The sequence below is a fragment of the Papio anubis genome, chromosome 10, assembly GCF_008728515.1.
Source record: "Papio anubis isolate 15944 chromosome 10, Panubis1.0, whole genome shotgun sequence".
Taxonomy (NCBI): domain Eukaryota; kingdom Metazoa; phylum Chordata; class Mammalia; order Primates; family Cercopithecidae; genus Papio; species Papio anubis.
The window spans coordinates 125,572,174-125,595,083 of NC_044985.1; the positions used below are offsets into that span (position 1 = coordinate 125,572,174).

Consider the following 22,910-nt stretch of genomic DNA (forward strand, 5'->3'; position numbering starts at 1 on the left):
CGCCCAACTAATGTTTGTATTTTTAGTAGAGACGGTGTTTTACCCTGTTGGCCAGGCTGGTCTCAAACTCTTGACCTCAAGTGATCCGCCTGCCTCGGCCTCCCAAAGTGTTGGGATTACAGGCGTGAGTCACTGAGCCCAGCTAATCTGGATTTTTGAACAACTTTTTATTGTGAAAAATCTTGAACATTACAAATTAAACAGAATAGTGTAATAAACCCATACACCTGTCCCTAGTTTCACCATTTATCACTCTTCTGACATTCTTGTTTTGTCTGCACTTCTCCCAACTCTTCAGCTTCCATTTATTATTTATTAACAGGTTGTTTTTAGGACAGAAAAATCCAGCGGGTAGTACAGAGAATTCACCCTCTCACCCTGTCCTGTTCCCCTACGATTAACGATTAACGTCTTGCATTAGTGTGGTATGTGTCTCTCAAGTTATGAACCAATACTGATACATTGTTACAAACAGGGTCCACGGTTTACATCAAGGTTCACTTGTTTTGTACTTGGATTTTGAAAATCCAGATTTCTTTTTTTTTTTTTTGAGACGGAGTCTTGCTCAGTCACCCAGGCTGGAGTGCAGTGGCCGGATCTCAGCTCACTGCAAGCTCCGCCTCCCGGGTTTACGCCATTCTCCTGCCTCAGCCTCCGGAGTAGCTGGGACTACAGGCGCCCGCCACCACGCCCGGCTAGTTTTTTGTATTTTTTAGTAGAGACGGGGTTTCACAGTGTTAGCCAGGTTGGTCTCGATCTCGTGACTTCGTGATCCGCCCGTCTCGGCCTCCCAAAGTGCTGGGATTACAGGCTTGAGCCACCGCGCCCGGCCGAAAATCCAGATTTCAAGAATTATCTGTAGATAATGAATCCATAAAGGAATGAAAAGAAAACAGATTTTGAAGCAAGTGTTACATTACTGAACTTAGGAAACGGGTGAATAATATTTAACAGGGGTTGGTATCCTTACTATATCAAGAACATTTATAACTCAGTGGACAAGCAAGACCACAAACATGTGGTTCATAGAAGTGCTAATAATGTATCCTCGCGGAATCCCGGTGGAGAAGAGAACCACGCCCACAGAACGCCAGCGGGCACAGCCTCTGAAGGGTGGCTTGGACCAACCTCTACTGGCCCGGATCCTTCAGTTTGGGGAACCTGCCCAAAAGTAGACACTGGCTAAAGACAACGAGCTGAATAGAAGTGTGTAGCCCTTTCCACGTAAATCCCTAAAGAATGACCCAAAGTTTCTGTCAGTGAAGAACAAATCCACATGGGCAGCAAGAACCACAGAGAATGCGGACCCTGGGGCCCGCGATACAGGCGGCAAACGGTGTGACAGACTGCAACCCTGGGGAGAGGGCGTCCTCTCCCCACCACACCCTCGCTCCTGACACCCCTGTACCCATGCTGCACACCCAGCCGTGGCCTGGTCTCACCTTTGGAGGGGCACAGGGCATGCGGGGTGGTGCCTGCACCTGTCCCTTGCTCTCAGGGGCCTGGCCCTGCACGGCCCTCCCCACTGACACACTCTCCCTGGAGCCACACTCCCTCTGGCTACTGTCTACTTGCCTCACTCTTCTTCACTGCCAAACCTGGCCCTGACCCCTCATCACTGGCCCCGACCCCTCATCACTGGCCCCCTCTCCGCCCAGCTCCACCGGCCTCTCCAGTGAGATTCCAGTCACCAGTGACCCTGGGAGCGCGTCCAGCCCCCTTCTCTCCATTATCCTGGGGCACATTCAGCCCCCTTCTCTCCATTCTGATCAGAGTAGCACCCAGCACAGCGGGCACCCTTCTTTCCTGAATGACCCCTCGGCCTTCCCCTAGACCCACCTCGGCTGCCCCTCTCTCAGCGAGGCCTGCTCCTGGGCCGGGCACTGGAGCCCAGCCTAGAACCACACTAGACCCCAAGGCTTCAAACACCTCTGCCCTCCACCCCCACACTCACATGCCCAATTCCCAGAGGCCAGCTGCTGGCCTCGGACTGTTCAAACCCCGGCCTCAGCACCCAAGAGCATCTCAAACTCTGTTCCTCCCCCCATCTCTTTCTCCTCCCCAAAAGTCTCTCCCACTCAGCATCTTCCAGGTATTCAGGCCTAATCCCTGTAGCTGGCCTGCTGCTCTTTCGCTTCTCAACCCCCTGAACCCAGCCAGTCCTCCAGCACTGCTACCACCGCCACTCCCTCTCTAAAGTCTGAGCCATCGCCAGCTACCCTGGGACTGCCACAACAGTCACCAGCGCCCCCCTTAAAACTGTACTGGAATAGGAATTTTTTTTTAAAGTCATGGCTGGGTGCGGTGGCTCACCTGGCCAACGTGGCGAAACCCCGTCTCTCCAAAAAAAAAAAAAATACAAAAAATTAGCCGGGCGTGATGGCACACACCTATAGTCCCAGCTACTCAGGAGGCTCAGGTGAGAGGATCGCTTGAGCCCAGGGGGTCGTGGCCGCAGTAAGCCGAGATCATGCCACTGCACTCCAGTCTGAGATTGTCTCAAAAAAAAAAAAAAAAAAAAAAAAGTCATTAAATACTGCCAAAAAGAAGGGGAAATTTGGATACAATAAACAACAGTAAGTGAAGTGGCCAGTAAAATGTACACTTCAATCTAATAATCATGGTTGCTTGATGGAGGAATAAGAAGTACCTGGAACTAAGATGACATACAGCCTCCACCTAGGGAGGGTGGCACACAGGACCGATCAGCTCTCAACAATGACACAAAGAGGGGCTCACATGTTTGTTTTTAAAACTGAAAGATGGGCTGGGCACAGTGGCTCACAATTGCAAACCCAGAGCTTTGGGAGGCTGAGACAGGAAGATCACTTGAAGCCAAGGGTTCAAGACCAGCCCAGGCAACATAGTAAGACTCCATTGCTACAAAAAATTTAAAAAATTAGCCAGATGTGGTGGTATGCACCTGTAGTCCCAGCTACTTGGGAAGCTGAGGTGGGAGGATCGCTTGAGCCTAGGAGGTCAAGGCTGCAATGAGCTGTGACAGCACCACTGCACTCCAGCCTGGGTGACAGAGCAAAGCTCTGTCTCTTAAAAAAAAGAAAAAAGAAAAAAAAAGAAAAAAAAGAAAAAATTGAAACATACCCACTAGAAAAAGAGTAAGAAAATGGTGAGAAAGCCTAACAAAAAATAAAAAGGTAGGCCCGAATTCTCACTTACCAATAATCACAATTGTAAATGATTACTCTACAAAAAGACTGGATTGAGTTAAAAATATAACTATAAAATAAGATGAAAAGGTTGAAAACAAGGAAATGAAGAAATAGGACTTTAAATGGGGCAAAAAGGGGTTTCTTGTGTTGGTAACAGGAAAACTTATGCACCAAACAGCATGGGCTTGAGGCAGAAAGCGACTCTTGGACACACAAGCAGAAATGGGCACCTCCAGAACCACAGGGGAGGCCTACCTCCCCTTCCTCAGCCATCAGCAGACCGAGGGCCCGGCCTGACAAGAAGCTAGGGAACGCTCTGTCCGCTGACTAACGCAAGTAAGCAAGTGCCCAGCTTCAGGTGGGAACGATGCAACCAGGGAGTGATGAGGACCCGTTCTTCCAGCCCCACACTGCAACAGTCACAAAAAGGGACTGTGTGAGCCACAGTGAAGTCTCAAAGGATTCCAAAAAGCAGAGCTCCTTCAGACCTCACCATTAGACCTTAATGCAATCAAATTTTAAAATAACTACAAAAAAATTAGCTCCCCTCCCCCAATCTGTGTGCACTTAAAAATCTGTCAACACCCTTTTAAATAGCCACAGGGTTAAAGGGGGCATCAAGGCTGGAATTACAAACGACTCAGAAATGAACAGCAACAAAAGCAGAGAGAGGCAGAGCTATGGCGCATAGCCCAAGGAACAGAAGAGCCACAGCCTCCATTGCAGGGTTAAGGAACATGCCAGGAACCAGAACTACAAGGAAAAAACCCAAGAAAGTAAAAAGACGTAAGGATTAATGAGCATAAACAACAACTCAGAGACACAAAGGGCTGGCTGTTTGGAAAAACCTGTAATGGCGACAAACTTCGGTAAGTTTAACCAAGAGGAACAGAGAGAAGGTGTCAAAAGCAACATCACCTCTGATAACTACAAACAGCTTTAAAATTCAGAGAGAAGTTGGGAGGCCGAGGCAGGCGGATCACCTGCGTTTAGGAGTTCGAGACCAGCCTGACCAACCCGTCTCTACTAAAAATACAAAATTAGCTGGGTGTGGTGGCACATGCCTCTAATCCCAGCTACTAGGGAGGCTGAGGCAGGAGAATTGCTTGAACCCAGGAGACGGAGGTTGTGGTGAGCCAAGATCGCACCATTGTACTCTAGCCTGGGCAACAAGAGCAAAACTCCATCTCGGGGAAAAAAAAATTCCGAGGGAAGGCCTGGTGCGGTGGCTCACACTGGTAGCCAACATGGTGAAACCTCATCTCTACTAAAAATACAAAAATTTGCCGGGTGTGGTGATGGGTGCCTGTAATCCCAGCTACCTGGGAGGCTGAGGTAGGAGAATTGCTTGAACCCAAGAGGCAGAGGTTGCAGTTAGCTGAGATCTCACCACTGCACTCCAGCCCAGGCAACAGAGTGAGATGCTGTCTTAAAAAATAAAATAAAATAAAATTGCAAGAGAAAATAGTATACAATTTCAACCTGAGAATCCGAAAATCTAGATTTGACCTGAAAATCTGGGTTAGCAGCACTCAGTGGCCGCGTTCCTCCTCCCGGGACGCATCGAGAATGGGCTTTGTTTTTGGTTGTGCTAATGGCTGTTCCCCTGGGGATCCAGGAGGCCCTGAAAATCTTGTCCCACTATCATATACTTATTGACAAACATTGATCCAGATGAAATCAACAATGTGGTAGGAAAATGGTTTTCCTATGTATACGACAGGCAAAGGAAACCATCTGCCATATGTAAGTATCGAGAAACCAATTTTAAGAAGCACTTAACAGTCAAATGGGGGAAAAAACATAAATAGAGCTAATAAACATATAAAGATTACACAGGAAATTTTGTTTTTTGAGACAGGGTCTCACCGTCACCTAGGCTGGAGTGCAGTGGTGCCATCACAGCTCACTACAGCCTTGACCTCCCAGGCTCGAGCTATCCTTCTGCCTCAGTCTCCCAAGTAGTTGGTTCCACAGGCGTGCACCATGATACTCAGCAAATTTTAAAATTATTTATAGAGATGGGGTCTCCCTGACGGAGCTTGCAGTGAGCTGAGATCATACCACTGAACTCCAGCCTGGGTGACAGAGCAAGACTCGGTCTCAGAAAAAAAAAAAAGAGATGGGGTCTCCCTAGGTTGCCCAGGCTGGTTTGAACTTCTGGACTCACGTAATCTTCCCTCTTCGGCCTCCCAAAGTGCTGGGATTACAGGCATGAGCTACTGTGCCTGACTTATACACCAAATTTTTAATAACAAGCAATAAAACTTGGGAGGTAGGTAAGAAACAAGATTTTTTACCACTTTTTAGTCTATATTTCTGCAGTTTTAATTTTTGCAATAGAGAATGTATTGTATTTCTTTTTTTTTTTTTGAGACAGAATTGGGCTTTGTTACTCAGGCCGGAGTACAGTGGCGCCATCTCGGCTCACTGCAACCTCTGCCTCCCAGGTTCAAGCTGTTCTCCTGCCTCAGCCTCCTGAGTAGCTGGGATTACAGGAGTGTGCACCACGCCCAGCTGAGAATGTATTTCAATAGATGTGTGTGGTTTTTTTTTTTTTGAGACACAGTCTCACTCTGTCACCCGGGCCAGAGTGAAGTGGTGCAATCCTGGCTCACAGCAACCTCTGCCTCCCAGGTTCAAGCGATCCACCTGCCCCAGCCTCCCCAATAACTGGGATTACAGGCGTGCACCACCATGTGCAGCTAATTTTTGTATGTTTTAGTAGTATCGTTTTCTGTTTCACTATATTGGCCAGGCTGGTCTCGAACTCCTGACCTCAAGTGATTTGCCCCTCTCAGCCCCGCAAAGTGCTGGGATGACAGATTTGAGCCACCGAACCCAGCCTCAAGAGATGTTTTAATTGAATAGATGTTAAATAATTATTAACGTTCATGATGATTTAACTTCAAGGATATTCATCAAAACGTAAACGGAAAGAACCTCCTCGTGATTTTAACAGTTTCTGATATTTGCTTTTTCTGAGAGTTTACTCTCTTATTTTCCATCTAGCTCCTAACTCATCTGGAATTTCTGTTGTGTAAGGTATGAAACAGAAGCTATCTTTCCCTGTGCACTCTCCACGGAGGCGTTCAGGTGCTCCCAGCTGACGCGCGCTGCCTGCTTCCTTCAGGGCCTACACCCCTATACACACAGATGTCTCTTGTGGGACCGGGTGCAGTGAGGCCTGCTTTCTAACCCGGGTTCCCTCATCTACAAGGTGTGGCTACGACCAGAGCCGCCTCCTGAGAGCGCAGGGAGATTGCGACGCACCCCGCACCCCTCCGCCTCCACCCCAAGAAATGCTCAGGGGACATTGGCCACGTTGCAGAGAAACCCCTCCTAACGGGAAGGGGCATGGGTACGCGAGGCTCCGGTACTGACCGCGGCTGGGCGACAGCAGGCCACTCGGGTAGGGGACGCTCACTCTCCTCAGCTCGTCCAGCTTCTCCTGTAGCTTCCGCACCTGGCTGTCGGAGCGGCTGACCCTCTGCCGCAGGCTCTTCAGCTCGCCGTTCTTCTTCTCCACCTGCTCCCGCAGGCAGCACACCTGGCTCTTGTTCTGCCGGGAGGAGAAGCAGTAGGAGTGCAGTGAGTCGATGAGCTTGCAAGCCCCCGACGCTGACAGGATGACCTCGTTGATGGACATGGGGCTGGCGTCGCTGTGCTGGCTCTGCACGGCTTCCGTGGCTGGCTTTGGGGTGACGTCGGCGGGAGGGGCGGAGGGGCTCTGGGAAGGCTTCTGCGGTGTCGCGGTAAGTGATGAGCCGGGGGGACTCTGGGCCAGGCCCTTGTCGGGCCCCAGGCTGCTCCCACTGCAGCTTGGTTCCACATCTTTCTTCGGCCTCTTGCGGTCAATGGGCTCTCGGGGGACAGATGGCCTTTCTCGGGTGTGCTTGGAGGAGAAACTGTACGAATGAAGTGAGCCAATAAATTTGCACGCCCCAGATCCTGGGGGCGTAAAGTCATCCATGGAAATGCCACTCTTATCTGCCACGCCCCCTTCGATGGAGGGGGTGGTGCTCTCATCGCCAGCATCTGTGGCAGACACTTCTGCTTTTCCCTGGCTGCCTGCCACCGTGGTGGCCAGTCCGTCTCCTGGAGTTCGTTCCAAGGCTTGCTGGGCCTGCTCCTGGCTGGCGGCCTCCTGGGCCGCCCTGGGTGCGGCTTCACCCTGCAGAGCAGCTCGCTTCAACCTGCGGGACTCTGGCTTGGCCATCGGGTTTCCACTCGAGGACGGTGACCAACCTGTAGCTCCTCTGCCGGTGGCGGCGCTCGAGTGTCCCCTCACACCCCCTGTGGCCTTGCTGGCATCTTTCCTCCGGGTGCGGCCATGGCCTCCAGCCCCCCTCTTCTTCTCAGTCAGGTGGAAGATGGATGGCACAGCTGTGGGCTTCAGCAGGCGATGCTGGTCCTCCAGCCTCTTGGAGAAGCTGTCTTTGGTGAAATGCTCACTACAGAGAAATGAATACTTAGTGGGAGTCCAGTTATCCCTCTGAACAGCTTTTAACCATTGGATTAGACGTTTTGAGTCCTTTAGGGGGAACCTACAGGACAAACGACAAAGTAATTAGAAATAATTAAATGTCTCCCCTTAAAATAATCAACTGTAAAAGCAAAACAAGTATTTTTGCAAGCACCCTATGCTGTATTGAATTCATCCACTTAAAAAAATACTTCAAAAAAATTTAAGAAACATCTTCTACTGCAGTAGAAATCTGAAAGACCCGTTGTCTTTCCATACAGAGCTTTCAGTCTGTAGGGCGGATGGGAAGGAAGGTACCCAACTGCTCCCCAGCTGTGGTAAATGCCTTATGGGGACACAGGATGCTGAGAGACAGTGCCAGGATGGCCTCAGGACAGCAGGAAATAGCTCCTAGGAGCTGACTGCTAACTAACCCTCCCAAACTGCCTGGAAGGTAGGACTCTGGGTGCTAAAACCAGGGCCAGCTCCACATAGACTGGGGCGTGAGAGGTCAGGACTGCACCAATGCAGCCCTGGCTGTGCACAAGCAGCTGAGAATCTGGAGACCTCCAGAAGACTCCAGAGCTACAGTTCTGTGTTCCTGCTGCAAGCCCACCTCCAGGAATAAAAATGCTCCTTTTAAAAGTCAACAGCCCAGGGACAGGCCACAGTGGTGCTCGCCTGCAGTGCCAGCTACTCGGGAGCCTGAGGCTTGAGGATTCTTTGAGCCCAGAAATTCGAAGTTACAGTGAGCTAAGACTGCACCACTGCTCCCCAGCCTGGGGAACAGAGCGAGACCCAGTCTTCTCCCCTCAAAAAAAAAATCAACCAACCCAGATGAACCTTGAAGACATTATACTGAATGAAATAGGTTAATTGCAAAAAGACAAACACTGCATGATACCACTCACGTGAGGTACTTAGAGTAATGAAATTCAGAGACAGGAGAGGCCGGGCGCGGTGGCTCACGCCTGTAATCCCAGCACTTTGGGAGGCCGAGGCAGGCGGATCACAAGGTCAGGAGATCGAGACCATCCTGGCTAACAGGGTGAAACTCTGTCTCTACTAAAAATACAAAAAAGCGAGGCGTGGTGGCAGATGCCTGTAGTCCCAGCTACTCGGGAGGCTGAGGCAGGAGAACGGCGTGAACCCGGGAGGCAGAGCTTGCAGTGAGCCGAGATTGCGCCATTGCACTCTAGCCTGGGCAACATAACGAGACTCCATCTCAAAAAAAAAAAAAAAAAGAGAGACAGGAGAATGGGGGTTACCAGAGCCCAGGGAGAGGAGGACTGGGGTGTTAGTGTTTAACGGGTGCAGAGATTAGGCTTTAGAAAATAAAAATAATTCTGGAGATGGATGGTAGTGACAGTTACACAACAATGTGAAAGTATTTACTGCCATGAACTGTACACTGGAAAAAGTGGTAGGAAAGGCTGGGAGCCGCAGCTTATGCCTGTGATCCCAGCTATTCTGGAGGCTGAGGTGAGAGGACCACTTGGGTCCAGGAGGTTGAGGCTGCAGTGAGCTATGGTCACACCACTGCACTCCAGCCTAGGTGACAGAGTGGGGCTCTGTCTCCAAAAAAAGTTAGAATGGTAAATTTCATGTTACATGTATTATACCATAATTTAAAAATTGTGGGAGAAAAGCAACTGGCGCAGGAAGAAACTGAATAGGATGCTTAGCCATTTCTTCTTTATTACCTAATCAAGATCCTTCATAACCATTTCTTCATTCAGGCAAGCTGTGTGTTTAAGAAAACACGCCTGAGCCTGGCGGGGTGGCTCATGCCTGCAATCCCAGCACTTTGGGAGGCCGAGGCGGGTGGATCATTTGAGGTCAGGAGTTTGAGGCCAGAGTGCGAGACCAGCCTGGCCAATATGGCAAACCCTGTCTCTACTAAGAGTACAACAAAATTAGACGGACGTGGTGGCGCGTGCCTGTAATCCCAGCTACTTGGGAGGCTGAAGCCGGAGAATCGCTTGAACCCAGAAGTGGAGGTTGCAGTGAGCCAAGATCGCACCACTGCACTCCAGCCTGGGCGACAGAGGGAGACTCCGTCTCAAAAAAAAAAAAGAGAAAAAACGGAAAAAACAAACAAAAACAAAAACAAAAAATCAGGCCCTAAGGTGCACATAAGGGGCAAGGTGGTCAGTTCTAACTGCTATTTGCTCCACCTGAGGCCGGCGTGGACCAGGACAAACCCTAACAGGATGGACTGGGACGTTCTAAGCAACAGGACCTTCTAACCTCCTTTCTGAATGCTTTGTGAGGCCAACTCCAAAGGTACGCCCCCCACTCCCAATTCCGGTGTCCTTTCCCCCCATACCATGTTAGACCGTTGCAACACGTTGCCTTGTTTTCAAAAAATAGCAACAAAACTTCTAGGACACAAGCTCTGAAGGAAATTGTCATCTGGCTGACTTGTGAAATAATCTAAAGTTACTAATTCTTATAATACATTGTAATGATTTAAGACTGACAGCAAACTACTGTGAACTTTCAATAACACTATAAATAACACGTGCCACTGCCGTCTTTAAAACTTAAATAACACCCTGCAACAAAAAACAGAAACATCTACAAAGTGGTTTTCAAAGTCTGTTCGCGGTTCTGGTGCCTCCCGCGTGTAATCCGCAGAAATCTCACTGAAATAGGCTGAACCCACAAGGCCTTAGGGGGGTTTGGGCCCTGCCGCGGGGGCCCACGTGGGAAGCGGCCGAGAGCCCCGGGCCAGGCTCTAAGGGAGCGCAGGAGGATGCGGTCCCCAGGCGGCCGTCCCGCAGGCTCTCCGCGCAGACCCGCGTCCCGGGCTCGGGGGCCCCGTCCCGGAAAGCCCTCTCGGGGGCTGTCAGCAAGGGAGGCGCAGGTCGCATCTGCCCGGCCGCTCCTGCTCGCAGACATCCAGGCCGACCGCCCGCGGTCCGGAGAGGCAGCAGCCGCGGCCGAGCAGGACAATCGGCCCGGGACCTGCGCTTCCAGAACGTGCGGCTTCTGAAGCCGCGGCGCCGGCCGGATCGATCGCGCGCAGGGCGGACCCGGGCGGCCGGGGTGGGGGCGGCCGCGCTGCCCGAAGCGCCCGGCCCAGAGACGGCGGCCGGGCCAAGGTCACACAGCGCCCACGCCCGCTCCCCCGCGCCCCGGCAGCCGAGGCCCGGCGCCCCCGCCCCCTGCGTTCGGGCCGGCCGCGGGGCCTCAGTTTCCCCGCAGGGCCGGGCCGGGGCGGGGGCGTGGCGGCCCGGGGCCCGCGTACCTGTGGAAGGAGACGGCGCGCTTCTCGCCCTTGCCCTGCCGATTGGAGCAGTTCACGGCCGCACAGCAGATCACCATTGCGGGCCTTGGCCCAGCCGCGCCGCCAGGCCCCGGCCCTCGCCGCCCGCCCGCCCGCGGACCGCCCCGAGGGAGGGAGCGCGGCGGCGACACGGCTCGGGACGTGGGCCGGCCCGCGGCGTCCGCGCCGTACGGCAAGATGGAGGCGCAGACGCCCGCCGCGGGCCCGCCCCCGCCCCCGCCCCTGCCCGCGTCCTAGCCAGGCGCGGGTTCGGGCGTCTTCGGGACCAGCGGGGCGCAGCCGGCCCCTCGCAGCCTCCGCCGGCAGGCGGGCAGGCGGGCGGCGGAGTCGCCCCGGCGGGGCCAGACCGTACGGCGACATGGGCGCGCCGGGCACGTCCGTACCGCAAGATGGCTGCTCGGACAGGGACAGAGCCCGCCCCTGCCGCCTGGACAACTGCTCCCGGGTCCTCTAAGAGGAGGAAGCGCCACCCATGGCACGCAGTGTCCCGTCGGACAGCAGAGCGAGCCGTCGTCCCGCGACACGACCCCACGCCGCTCGCAGGGCGCCCCGGGCTCGCGTTGGCCCGGCCGTACGCCAAAATGGCGGCTCCCGCGTATTTCCGCTGGCGCGCCGTATCCTCTTTGCCGCCTGCCGCGCGCCCCGATTGGCCCCCGCGGCGTCCCGTCCCCGCGTCGCGCTGCGGGCCCGTCGGAGCGACGCCGCTTGGGTCAGTCGGCGGCCGGACTGGGAAGATGGACGCAGGTGAGGAGTTGCCGGGGGCCTGCCTTTCCGCAGGAGGTGCTCGCCTTATCATCGGCCTCCGCTGCTCGGGGCCGGGCTGCCGCGACTCGCTCCTGGGCACACCGGTGCGGGCCAGGCTGGGCCGGGGCGGCGGGCGCTGCGGGAGCGCGGGGCGGTGTTGGTGGGTGTTGGGTGGTGGGCGGTGGGCGGTGGGCGCGGGAGGGGGACGGCGGCGCCCTGCGCCGCGGAACCGGCTGTCGGTTGCCCTGGAGCTTCTGCTGCTTTTCTGGTCCCGCCCGGAGCGCTCTGGAGGTTGTGGCTGCACAGGCCCTTGCGCCAGGTCGGCCGTGGAGAGCGGTGGAGCCTGCCGGGCGGGGAGTGGCGCGGCGGCGGACGGGGCGGCCGCGGTCGGGACCGGGAACGTCAGCGGTGGGCGAAAGCGTGGCCTTCCCGCAGCTGAGCGTGAAGGGATGGAAATTCTTTAACTTTTATGAAGTTATTGGTAGGTTGGGGGCGAGAAATGTGACATATTCATTACAATATACGTATCTTTTTTGTTTTTGTTTTCAATTTAGTAACCAGTAGGTCCTCCAAGCTGCTTTTCCGTGACGAGAAAGAGAAACAGTGAATTTGTGTCATCGGGTCTTAGTTTCTTGGGTTCATGAGAGAGAGATTGTGTGTGTGTGTGTGTGTGCGGAGTGTTGGTGGTTTTGCCTATTCTTTCATGCTTCCGCTCCATTTTTGCTGGCAAGATAGTTTTAAGTCAGTACCAAACCCATCGCTTGCCCAGTAGCCCTAAAACAGAAGTTTTAGCCCATTCATTCTTTTGGGAACTGATTTGCCTTTTATCAAGTATCCCCCTTCTGTAAAGAAAGATTTTCATCTGGTTTAATTCTGTCATTCTGAATGTCATTCTTTACTTACTATTTTTCTGGCAGCTACAACACGAATTTATTAAGATCTGAGTAGGAAAACTGTAATGTGTATTGCCAATGTCTGTTTAAATGATTTGTAGCAGCTCCCCACTTAAATGTGGTAGGTGGTTGGAGGAAACAGGAGCCCTGACTCCCTAAGGAGCATGTGTATCTTGTGAAGTTTGTGTTTTAGAATAACTGTCAGACACGGTTGTACTATTCGCAGCTGTGTACTATTTGTTGTTTACTATTTTACAACTGTTGTATTATATCTTATTAGGTATTATTGTTTGTGATGTAGGATTTTTCTCAGCCACTTTGCCAGCCAGAGACCTCCAGCTGGCGAGGCCCCTGCCCAGGCCTTGCTTGGGTCCGGGCTCGCCGCAGGAGATGCCCTGTCTACTTGGCCCACCGGGTGGCACCTGGTTTGCACTCTGGCACGGATACCATGGCCGCCATGACTTCATGCTCAGCCCCTGGCTGGAGTGGGTGTGTGGGTGAGTGAGTGCCGGGTCCCGCCAGCTGTTTCAAGTGCAGACACCAGAGTGGGATCTGCAGAGCTTACAGCTAGACGTGTGGCAAGCAACTCCCACAGCGGACTCCAGCATCCAGACAAGGGGGCAGTGGATTCTGGTGTCTAGACAAGGGGAAGGTAGTAGCGCCCAAGCACGGATGCTTGCAACCCTGAAGCCTAAGAGGGGGTGTTGCAAAGTGTCAACAGCCCTGTCACTCCCATTGCCCTGCTCCAGGCTATAGCTCTGGGGCTAGCTCCATCCCCCCAGCTGCTTCACATTGCTGTGGGCTGTCACGTGGGGCGACTGCCCTTTCCCGGCAGACGGCCGAGGGCCACAGTGTTACAGCTTTCTTTGTACCTGCATTCATTAGGTCCTTAGTTCTTGTCCCACGTCCAAGAAGAATGAGATTACACCGACAATCGAAGAGTGAGGAGGGTGGAGAATAGTTTTATTGAGTGACGAAACAGCTGTCAGCAGAGAGGGGACTCAGGGGTGGTCTTCCACCGGGTGGTCTCCCTTGGTGTGGCTGGGTCCAGGGCTTTTATGGGCTCAGAATGGGGAGTGTGTGCTGGTTTGTTTGTGAGTATGCAAAAAAGGCTAAAACAAAGTCACCACTCAAAGATGGGCACAACAGTGTAATAAACCAATTAGAGAAGGGTAAGTATATGTAAAATAGGTGAAGGGTGGGGATTAATTAGAGGAAAGCGCACCAAACAGGAAGAGAGGTTTGCAGTCCAGTCTGTGGATTTATTGGAGACTCGTTGCTTGGCTTTCAGGCTTTAAACTGTGGCTTGAAGGTTGGGTTTCACTGGTGACTCGCCCCTCTCTGCCTAGGATTTGTCTCCCCCCTGCCTCTATCATTTCGATACCTTGATGCTGGAGTATCATATGAGAGACTTGGTTAAGGTCAAAAACAGAGTTCAGTGTCGATCACATGACCTAAAATATGAAAATCATCATGTTCAAGTTAGGAGAACAGTTATGTTATTACATGATGATAGTTTATTTTTGTCTTTTATTTTCTCTTGACAACCATATTGACACGATGATACTTTAATAGGACACGGGATGCTGCTGCATCCGGAATCAGAGTAGGAAAGTTGCTTGCATTTAAAGGTCTCTGTTTATGCTAATAAAAACATTTATGATGTTTGTAGGATATGGGGAATTTTCCTTCTTACTTGATGCTGTATTGCCTTTCAGGGATGATTAATGATCTGCCCTCCTCTAATCTCTAGAGTTCTTGAAGATTCTGCCTTCCTTGACCATGTGTAATACAGTTTCTGTTTGTTCTGATAGTCATTCATTCAATACACTGTTTATTACTGACTGTCAGGTATGTGTTAGGCATTGTTCTAGATGCTAGGACTAGAAAACTAACAACATAGATGAAAACCATTGCCCTGGGGTAACTAACGTTCTAGACATGAGACCAGCATTAGCAGCGAAGTGCGTGGCTCCTGGGGGACAGTGACTTGGACCGAGGATGAGGAGGATCAGAATTGTAGCCAGGATGGCCAGGAAGGGTCTCACTCTGAAGGTGAAGTTTTGACCAAGCCTTAAGCAGTGTAGGAGGAAGGGCAGGTAGGAAGAGCCTGGTGTGGCTAGGGTGCAGCAGGTGGTGGAGGGAAAAGCAGGAGCTGAGGATAAAGAGGTGACTTAGATTCAGTAGTGGTGCCTTGCCAGGTCATAGTGAGGACTTCAGTGTTTATTCTGAGTAGGATGGCAACCCTTCGGAAGGTTTTGTTCAAGAGGAGGAGTAACATGATAGACTGTTTAACAGGCTCGCTCTGGCATCTCTTTTGAGAATGTACTGCAGAGGGGCAAGGGCAGAGGCAAGGATTCCAGCTAAGAGACTGTTGAACAAGCCAGCAAGGAGATGCCAGTGGCTTAGTTCACGGTGGGTAAGAGGTTGACTTCTGCATGTGTTTTGGAGGTTGAGACAATATAATTCGTTTATAGATTGGAAGTTGGGAGAGGGATGGGTAGAGAGGGAGGAGTTAAAATGTCCCCAAAGTGTATGACCTGAGCTAAGAAACTCAGATGGGGAAGACTTGGGGAGGTCCTGCCTGGTGGGAAGCTTTCTGTTGCGAGTTTGGATTTATGTGTGTTGAATGTGAGGCGCCTGTTAGACATCCTTGTAGCAATGTTCAGTGGGCTTTTGGGTCTGCAGGTTTGGAGCTAAAAGAATAAGCCTGGGCTGGAGGTAGACTGGAGTTCGCATCAGATGAGGTTACCCAGGGTCTGAATGTGGGTGGCAAAGGAAAGAGGCCAAGGGCCTCTACGGGTATGGGGAGGTCCAGGAGGTGGCAGGCAGACCACGGTGTGGCTGTGTTCTCCACCAGTTCCAGCACTGTCCCTAAAAGCACGCTCCCTATTCAGAGGACTGGCAGGTGCCAGCACTTAAATAGCCAGACTGCCATTCCTTGAGGACAGAGCTGGTATCTTGTGCTTGTATCACTTGTGTCTGGCATGTGGTTGGTAATAAAAAAAAAACAACTTGAATTAATGATAACCTACACATTCTCCTATTATAAAAACTTCCAGTGTGTAGAGTTTAACATAAATCCTGTATGTTAGCATGACATGTAATGAATGCAGAGGCTGCTGGGGAGTGGGTTTGAATGTGCACGTTCTGCCCAGTGTGTGCACTGAAACTGTTTTCTAGTTTTCTGATGTAGCTAAATTTGGAGTTCTTTTCTCTCTTTCTCTATTTTCATTCAGGGCTGAACTACTAGCATTCTCATGTAAACTCTTGGGGATTTTAAAAAAAGGAGTAATCGTATGCAAACTGTTATCTTAAAGCTAACAGTTTTCTAAAGGAAAAGAAGAACCCTTTGTTGAATTTATAAAATATAAATCTTTTGGAAAATAACTTCTAAGTGTTTTAGGAAGATTTCTTCGAAATGAAGTGCTTTACAGCAAGCTCTTAAATTTACTTGTATGTTTTTTGTAGTTCTCCCTGGTTGAATGAAGTGTAATTGGTACTAAATGGAGAGAAGTTGGTTAAATTCATTGAGTCCAATTCCCGACATTTCTGCCTGTCAGATTAATAATATTAAGTCACATTTGTTTCTAATGGAATTACTATGTTATTAAAATGCCGTCTGCCCTCTTCTGCTTGTGATCGCAGAAGTCCCAGGGAAGAGGTGTGGAAAATCATGTGTCTGGGATCCAGCTGACCAAATGGGAGAACTGCTTCTAAGGGAAACTCTTTCTTAAGGTGTACAGTACCTCTCCGTCTTTTTTTTTTTTTTTTTTTTTTTTTCTCCAGATGGAGTCTCACTGTCGCCCAGACTGGCTGGAGTGCTGTGGCTCTATCTTGGCTCACTGCAGCCTCTGCCTCCTGGGTTCAAGAGATTCTCCTGCCTCAGCCTCCCGAGTAGCTGGGACTACAGTTGTGCACCACCATGCCCGGCTAATTTTTAAAATATTTTTAGTAGAGATGGGGTTTCACCATGTTGGCCAGGCTGTTCTCGAACTTCTGACCTCAAGTGATCTGCCCACCTCGGCCTCCCAAAGTGCTGGGATTACAGGCGTGAGCCACCACACCCGGCCTACCTCTTCATCTTGTTCCTCCTGTGTGTCATCTTATTTTGATTTTTTTGAGGCAGGGTCTCACTTCATCGCCCAGACTGGAGTACAGTGTGGCAGCCACAGCTCATTGCAGCCTTGGTCTCCTGGGCTCAAGTGATCTTCTTGCCTCACGTTCCTCAGTAGCTAAGACTACAGGTGTCCACGGCTGGTCTCAAACTCCTGGGCTTAAGTGATCCTCTCATCTTGGCCTCTTAACGTGCTGGGATTATAGGCATGAGCCACCGCACCTGACCTTGCATGTTATCTAATTTCAAATTAAAATCCTTACCTGGGAGTCTGGAGATGGTGTGTGTGTGTGTGTGTGTGTGTGTGTGTGTGTGTATGTGTGTGTGTGTGTGTATATATATATTTTTTTTCTCTGTCGTCCAGGCTGGAGTGCAGTGGTATGATCTCAGCTCACTGCAACAGGGTTTTGCCATGTTGGCCAGGCTGGTCTTGAAACCCTGACCTCAGGCAATCCACCCACCTCGACCTCCTAAAGTTCTGGGATTACAGGTATGAGCCACTGCGCCCGGCCAATGGGTATTTTTTTCGAAGCTTGACTCCTTTTCTGTCAGGGGCTGCATGAATTACCTTATAAATCACATGACACAGCATGTGAAGATGGTGGAATTATGACGGGCTGTGAAATAAGGCAAGGAAACCTCTCCATGGAGAATCACTGAGGCAGCTGGCCTGAGGCCTAAGTGGATCTCATTCATCTGAGAGTCAGTGAAGGAGCCTGGCCAGGCGTGGTGGCTCACACTTGTAGTCCCAGCACTTTGGGAGACTGAGGTGGGTGGATCACTGGAGCCCAGGAGTTCGAGACCAGCCTGGTTAACATAGCGAAACCCCACCTCTACAAAAAAATACAAAAATTAGGCATGATGGTACATGCCTGTAGTCCCAGCTACTCAGGAGGCTGAGGTGGGAGGATCCCTTGAGGCTGGGATGGGGAGGTTGCAGTGAGCTGAGATCACACCACTGCACTCCAGCTTGGGTGACAGAGCCAGACCCTGTGTCAAAAAAAAGAAGGAACGTTTGAGAATGGAATCATCGTGTTGGTCGATCTGCAAATGTTAGTGATTGTGAGCGTTAGTTTTGCACCCATTGTGGGTTCTCACCCCACTGGGAAAACTGGTGGCTGTGCCCCATTTCGTGGGTGAGGAGACTGATGTTGGAAGAAGTCCAGGCTTGTGTCTGTCCTGTAGCTATCGAGCAGGCTCTCAGACTCCAGAAACAAACCTCAGTAGAAATCAAAAAGGTGTTGGTCAGGCGCGGAGGCTCACACCTGTAATCCCAGCACTTTGGGAGACTGAGGTAGGCTGATCATCTGAGATGAGGAGTTCGAGACCAGCCTGACCAACATGGCAGAAACCCATCTCTACTAAAAATACAAAATTAGCCAGGTGTGAAGGCACATGCCTGTAATCCCAGCTACTTGGGAGGCTGAGGCGGGAGAAGTGCTTGAACCCGGGAGGCGGAGGTTGCAGTGAGCCAAGATTGCGCCAGTGCACTCCAGCCTGGGTGACAAGAGCAAAACTCCATCTCAAAAAAAAAAAAAAAAAGAAATTAGAAGTGTTAATTCCAGAAAAGTTCTCCTTCCTCCATTATAAAGTAGGATCTGGAAGGTCATAGAGGTCTCTGTACCATTCTGATGCCTCAGTCCTTCCTCCATCATAAAGTAAGATCTGGAAGGTCAGGGAGTCTCTGTACTGTTCCGGATGCCTCAGTCCACGGCTCCTTGTTGTGTCTTCCTCTTCAGCTGGAGCTGTGAGGGTGTCCAGGAGGAGTGAGTTCTGCCCGGAGGGCCTGCCTAGCGCATTCCCTCCTGTCCTCCATGAGAGGGACAACGTGGGCCCCCCCAGAGTACAGGGAAGCCGTCCTCATAACTGAAGGGATGCGAGTCTGAGTCTTCGTTGGCTCTGTTGTAGGAATTGCTGCAGGTCTCTCTGGTCCTTGGAGCCAGCCCGTGAAGCGGGGCGGCAGGCTCTTGCTCTCTAAATGCCATCACTCTCTCGGAGGAAGGTGTGTTATGTTGGATTCAGCGTTAATAGAGACTCACGTTTGGTTGGGTGTCTGTTGACCTTGTACTCTGCTGCACCTCTGCTTACATAATACGTCCATCCATGCCGGGTCTTGACTGCTCACCCGTTTCAGTGGTTTGAGAAGGCTGGCCTTGAGAGAGCGGTCGCTGCTCCTGTGTGGTTTAGAGCTCTTCCTGCACCTTGTCCGTCTCACAGCGAGGACATCAAGTCACAGGACGGTCACTTGCCTGGAAGGCTGCGTGGCTGCTCAGTGGTGGGCTCAGACTTCTGACTCCACAGCTGGTGCTCTGCTGTCAGGAACGTGCTCCAGGTATGACGTGCAGACACTCCCCACTCGCAGCGTCCTCCACGGTACAGAGAGGAGGGCGCGGTGTGGTGGGAGAAGCAAGGGATCGTGTTTTCAGTGTGTCTGCAGCTAGTCCTAGGGGAATGTGTGACTCACTCCCAACAGAGGGCAGGATTCTGGGGAGGGCTGGAGTGCATTTCTCCAGACGGAGGAGCAGCGCAGCTTGGGGCACAGTGGTGTGGGAGCCCTCCTTAGGGACCCCATGGGTCATGTTTGCCGCGGCTGTGCTGCTCCTGTTCACCGCCAAGCACTGTGACTGCTCCTTGGTTTTGCTCCCCTCGGGTTTCCTGTCTCCTTGATGGTTTATGCAGTGAGGAATCTGAGGCCACACACCGGTGGTTTTCCCAGTTACAGCTGGAGGTGTGGTGGTGTATTTGAACTTAATGGAACACCTCTTATTCTCTTCACTCTGAAGTTGGCTTCCTTGCCTATAAAGTTTACTAATAAATCTAAGAAATACAACGACTTTGCATTTTACTGCTGCCGCGCAACTTCACAGCTGCTCAGGCCTCGTTACCCTGCTTTCAGAGGGAGCCTTTTTCCTTTTCTTCCTTATCTACTTCTCTCATTCCTTTATCGTTTATATTTTTAATATGGGAAACTAGACATCCTGTTTCTCAGTTTCCAGATTCTGATACTACAGACTGCTATTGATTCAACAATATGGTCCTTTTCCCAATGACATACACCACATTCTTCTGAAATACAGATGGTTTCCAAACTACCATGGTTTGACTTACAGTTTTTTGGCTTTACGAGTGTGAAAGCAGTATGCATTCTATAGAAACCATACTTATGTTTTGAATTTTGATCTTTTCCTGGGCCAGCAATATGCCCCCAGGTACTCTGGAGATGCCAGAGAGCTCCTAGTCAGCCAGTGATGAGGGGGGAATGACCCCTGCTCTACAGGGCACTGTGTGGCCAGGTGAGTTTGCCCAATAGTAGACTAAGGTAGGTGTTCTGAGCACATTTAAGGCAGGCCAGGCTACGCTGTGATGTTAGGTAGGTTACATGTATTCAATTTTTTTTTTTTTTGAGACAGAGTTTCACTCTGCCACCCGGGCTGGAATGCAGTGGCGCGATCTCAGCTCACTGCAGCTACGCCTCCTGGGTTCAAGCGATTCTCCTGCCTCAGCCTCCTGAGTAGCTGGGACTATTGGCGCCTGCCACCACGCCCAGGTAATTTTTTGTGTTTTTAAAAGGATTTCACCATGTTGACCAGGCTGGTCTGGAACTCCTGACCTCAGGTAATTCCTTGGCCTCCCAAAGTGCTGGGATTACAGGCGTGAGCCACTGTGCCTGGCCTCAGTGCATTTTTGACTTAAGTATTTTCAACTTACAATGGGTTTATTGGACATGATCCCATCCTGGGTTAAGGAACATCTGTAGTCTACAAAGAGATACTTGCCAAAGTGTTCATTTAGTTCTGCTGTACTTTAAATAAAAGATATGTGTACCTTTAGTTCAAAGCTGATGCCTTGGAACGGTCTCAAACATGAGAAGAATGTTCCAACAGCAAGATGGAATCATTGTCCTGCAGCGTTGAAATTAGACCGGTGGTGTTTGCATCCTTTTTCCTTGAGAATAAATTTTCTGGATTTTAGTCTATATACTGAATAAAGCCTAGAGGTCAAAGAATAGCAGGGACTTCTGAAGATTCAGGAGTGGCTTTAGAGAGATAGCGGGGACATCATGATGGTTTTCAGCTCTTGAAAAAGATAGGTGTGGGTCAGGTGTGATGGCTCACACCTGTAATCCCAGCACTTTGGGAGGCCAAGGCAAATGGGTCACTTGAGGTCAGGAGATCGAGACCATCCTGGCCAACATGGTGAAACCCTGTCTCTACTAAAAATACAAAAATTAGCCGGGCATGGTGGCGGGTGTCTGTAATCCCAGCTACTCGGGAAGCTGAGGCGGGAGAATTGCTTGAACCTGGAAGATGGAGGCTGCATGCAGCCAAGATCATGCCACTGCACTCCAGCCTGGGCAACACAGTGAGACTCCATCACAAAAAAAAAAAAGACATGGACCTTAATTCATCCCAACTCAGTTTTTGTAATCATGTGCAGAAACAAGTAACCTTATATATATAAAAAGGTGGGAGAGAATGTAAACTTGGACTTTATTTATTCACAGTCACCAAGCAGTTTGGTTGATACTGTCTCTGAAAGCATGGACAAGTGAAATGTGTAAGAGCAGAGCTCTTGGGGGCCAGGTGCAGTGGCTCATGCCTGTAATCCCAGCACTTCAGGAGGCTGAGGCGGGTGGATTGCTTGAGCCTAGGAGTTTGAGAGCAGCTTGACAACATCATGAGACCCCATCTCTACAAAAAATACAAAAATTAGCTGAGTGTGGTGGCACATGCCTGTAGTCTCAGCTGCTCAGGAGACTGAGACTGGAGGATTGATTGAGCTTGGGAGTTTGAGGCTGCAGCAAGCTGTGATTGCACCACTGTACTGCAGCCCGGGTGACCACATGAGACCCTGTCTCCGGAAAAAAAAAAAAAAAAAAAGGAAAAAAAAAGAGCAGAGCTCTTGGACAAAGCCCTGCTGTGGAAAGCTTGCTTCATCTGGCTCCAGCCACTCCACAACGCCTGTCTTCTTGCTCAGGAAGCCACAGCACTGCTCTAGGAAAAGGGCAGAGAGGGGCCGGGGTCTCCCACAGCTGAGAATCCTTTAAACGATGCCCGTAGGGCCCTCTGCTGTGGATTTGGTAGTTCTGCCTGCACCGAGGGAGATGCTTGCAGGTACTTCCAAACCCTGTTTGGGAATTAGCTGCGCATACAATTCAGACTTTTAGGTCTAATAAAATGTGTGTGCCTTTGACCCTGTGGTTCTGAGTCCTTGATGTTAATGACAGAGCTGACATTGGAGCCCTTCTGTCTGCCAGCCAGCACCTCGTTGGAAGTGTTTCATGGAAACGTCACAGCCACATGCTGAGGCTGTCCTGTAATTATCCCATTTTATGGATGAGGGAACATTCACACCTAGAAGTTAAGTAAGTGGTCCAGGAAACTACAGTTTACCAGTACCCAGGCTGGGCTTTGACTTCGGACTGCCCCCTGCCTCTGTGCACAGCACGAAGTACACACACGATGCTTTGTAGTGTCAGCTTACGTGGAGATCTGTGTTTCCGTAGAATGCCGCGGAAACCACGGGCATAGTATGATTTCACCTATGAACCTGCGCATAAAGACTCTGGAAGGAGTCATTGCTGGGCCACGAGGCTTCACGTGATTTGTGTATTTTTGTAGTCTTCAGTATTGTTTTATAATTAGCGTGTCATTCATCTCGAAGTGTGGGGTGGTTATCAAATAGTAAATTTAGATGTGGGAGAAATTTATAAGTGATTGATTTTCAAAAGATTGCTATGAAGTTGCTGGTGAAGGATGAGTGATCAGGCACCATCAGAGCTGGAGAGGCAGCAGATGAGGGTTGTGTGTTCCCGGTTGCCTGAAGAGTAGCTGGAGAGAGATGCCTCTGGTGCCAGCCCAGCATACGCGATGTGCATCTCGTCACGTGGGTGTTTGGGCTGGTGCCTTGCTGCTGGCTGGCGCCTTCTTTTCAGGAACATTGTGGGACATGGGTATCCTCAGCCACAGTTTTGTGGACAGGAAGACCCTGGGCCTCTCTAGTTTCTTTTTTTTCTTCTTCTTTTTGAGATGGAGTTTCACTCTTGTCGCCCGGGCTGAAGTGCAGTGGCGCAATCTCAGGTCACTGCAGCCTCCACCTCTGGATTCAAGTGATTCTCCCGTCTCAGCCTCCCAAGTAGCTGGGATTACAGGCGCCCGCCACCATGCCCACTAATTTTTGTACTTTTAGTAGAGACGGAGTTTCACCATACTGACCCACGCTGGTCTCA

General features: G+C 50.9%; 2 protein-coding genes across 6 annotated transcripts in view; one reads left to right on the plus strand and one right to left on the minus strand.

Annotated features, from left to right (window-relative positions):
* THAP4 (THAP domain containing 4) overlaps window positions 1-11,194 on the minus strand; it is a 45,888-nt gene extending 34,694 nt beyond the window's left edge. The window contains exons 1-2 of one of the 2 annotated variants that reach the window (XM_003908202.4): window positions 10,889-11,194; window positions 6,555-7,717 (exon numbers count right to left, since the gene is read on the minus strand). In XM_003908202.4, the coding sequence (XP_003908251.1) occupies window positions 6,555-7,717; window positions 10,889-10,965 (1,240 nt within the window). In that variant the 5' untranslated portion in view covers window positions 10,966-11,194. Of the gene's footprint in view, window positions 1-6,554; window positions 7,718-9,338; window positions 9,451-10,888 lie in introns of those variants that run through there. The other variant, XM_021924252.2, reaches the window with a different exon arrangement.
* The window catches only part of ATG4B (autophagy related 4B cysteine peptidase), a 30,906-nt gene continuing 19,165 nt past the window's right edge, over window positions 11,170-22,910 (plus strand). For 3 of the 4 annotated variants that reach the window (XR_002516381.2, XM_003908201.3, XM_009183556.3), the window contains exon 1: window positions 11,170-11,671. Coding sequence is in view for 2 of the 4 variants with exons in the window: in XM_003908201.3 (XP_003908250.1) it covers window positions 11,317-11,671 (355 nt within the window). In the remaining 2 variants the exon portion in view is untranslated. Of the gene's footprint in view, window positions 11,672-12,131; window positions 12,153-22,910 lie in introns of those variants that run through there. The other variant, XM_009183557.4, reaches the window with a different exon arrangement.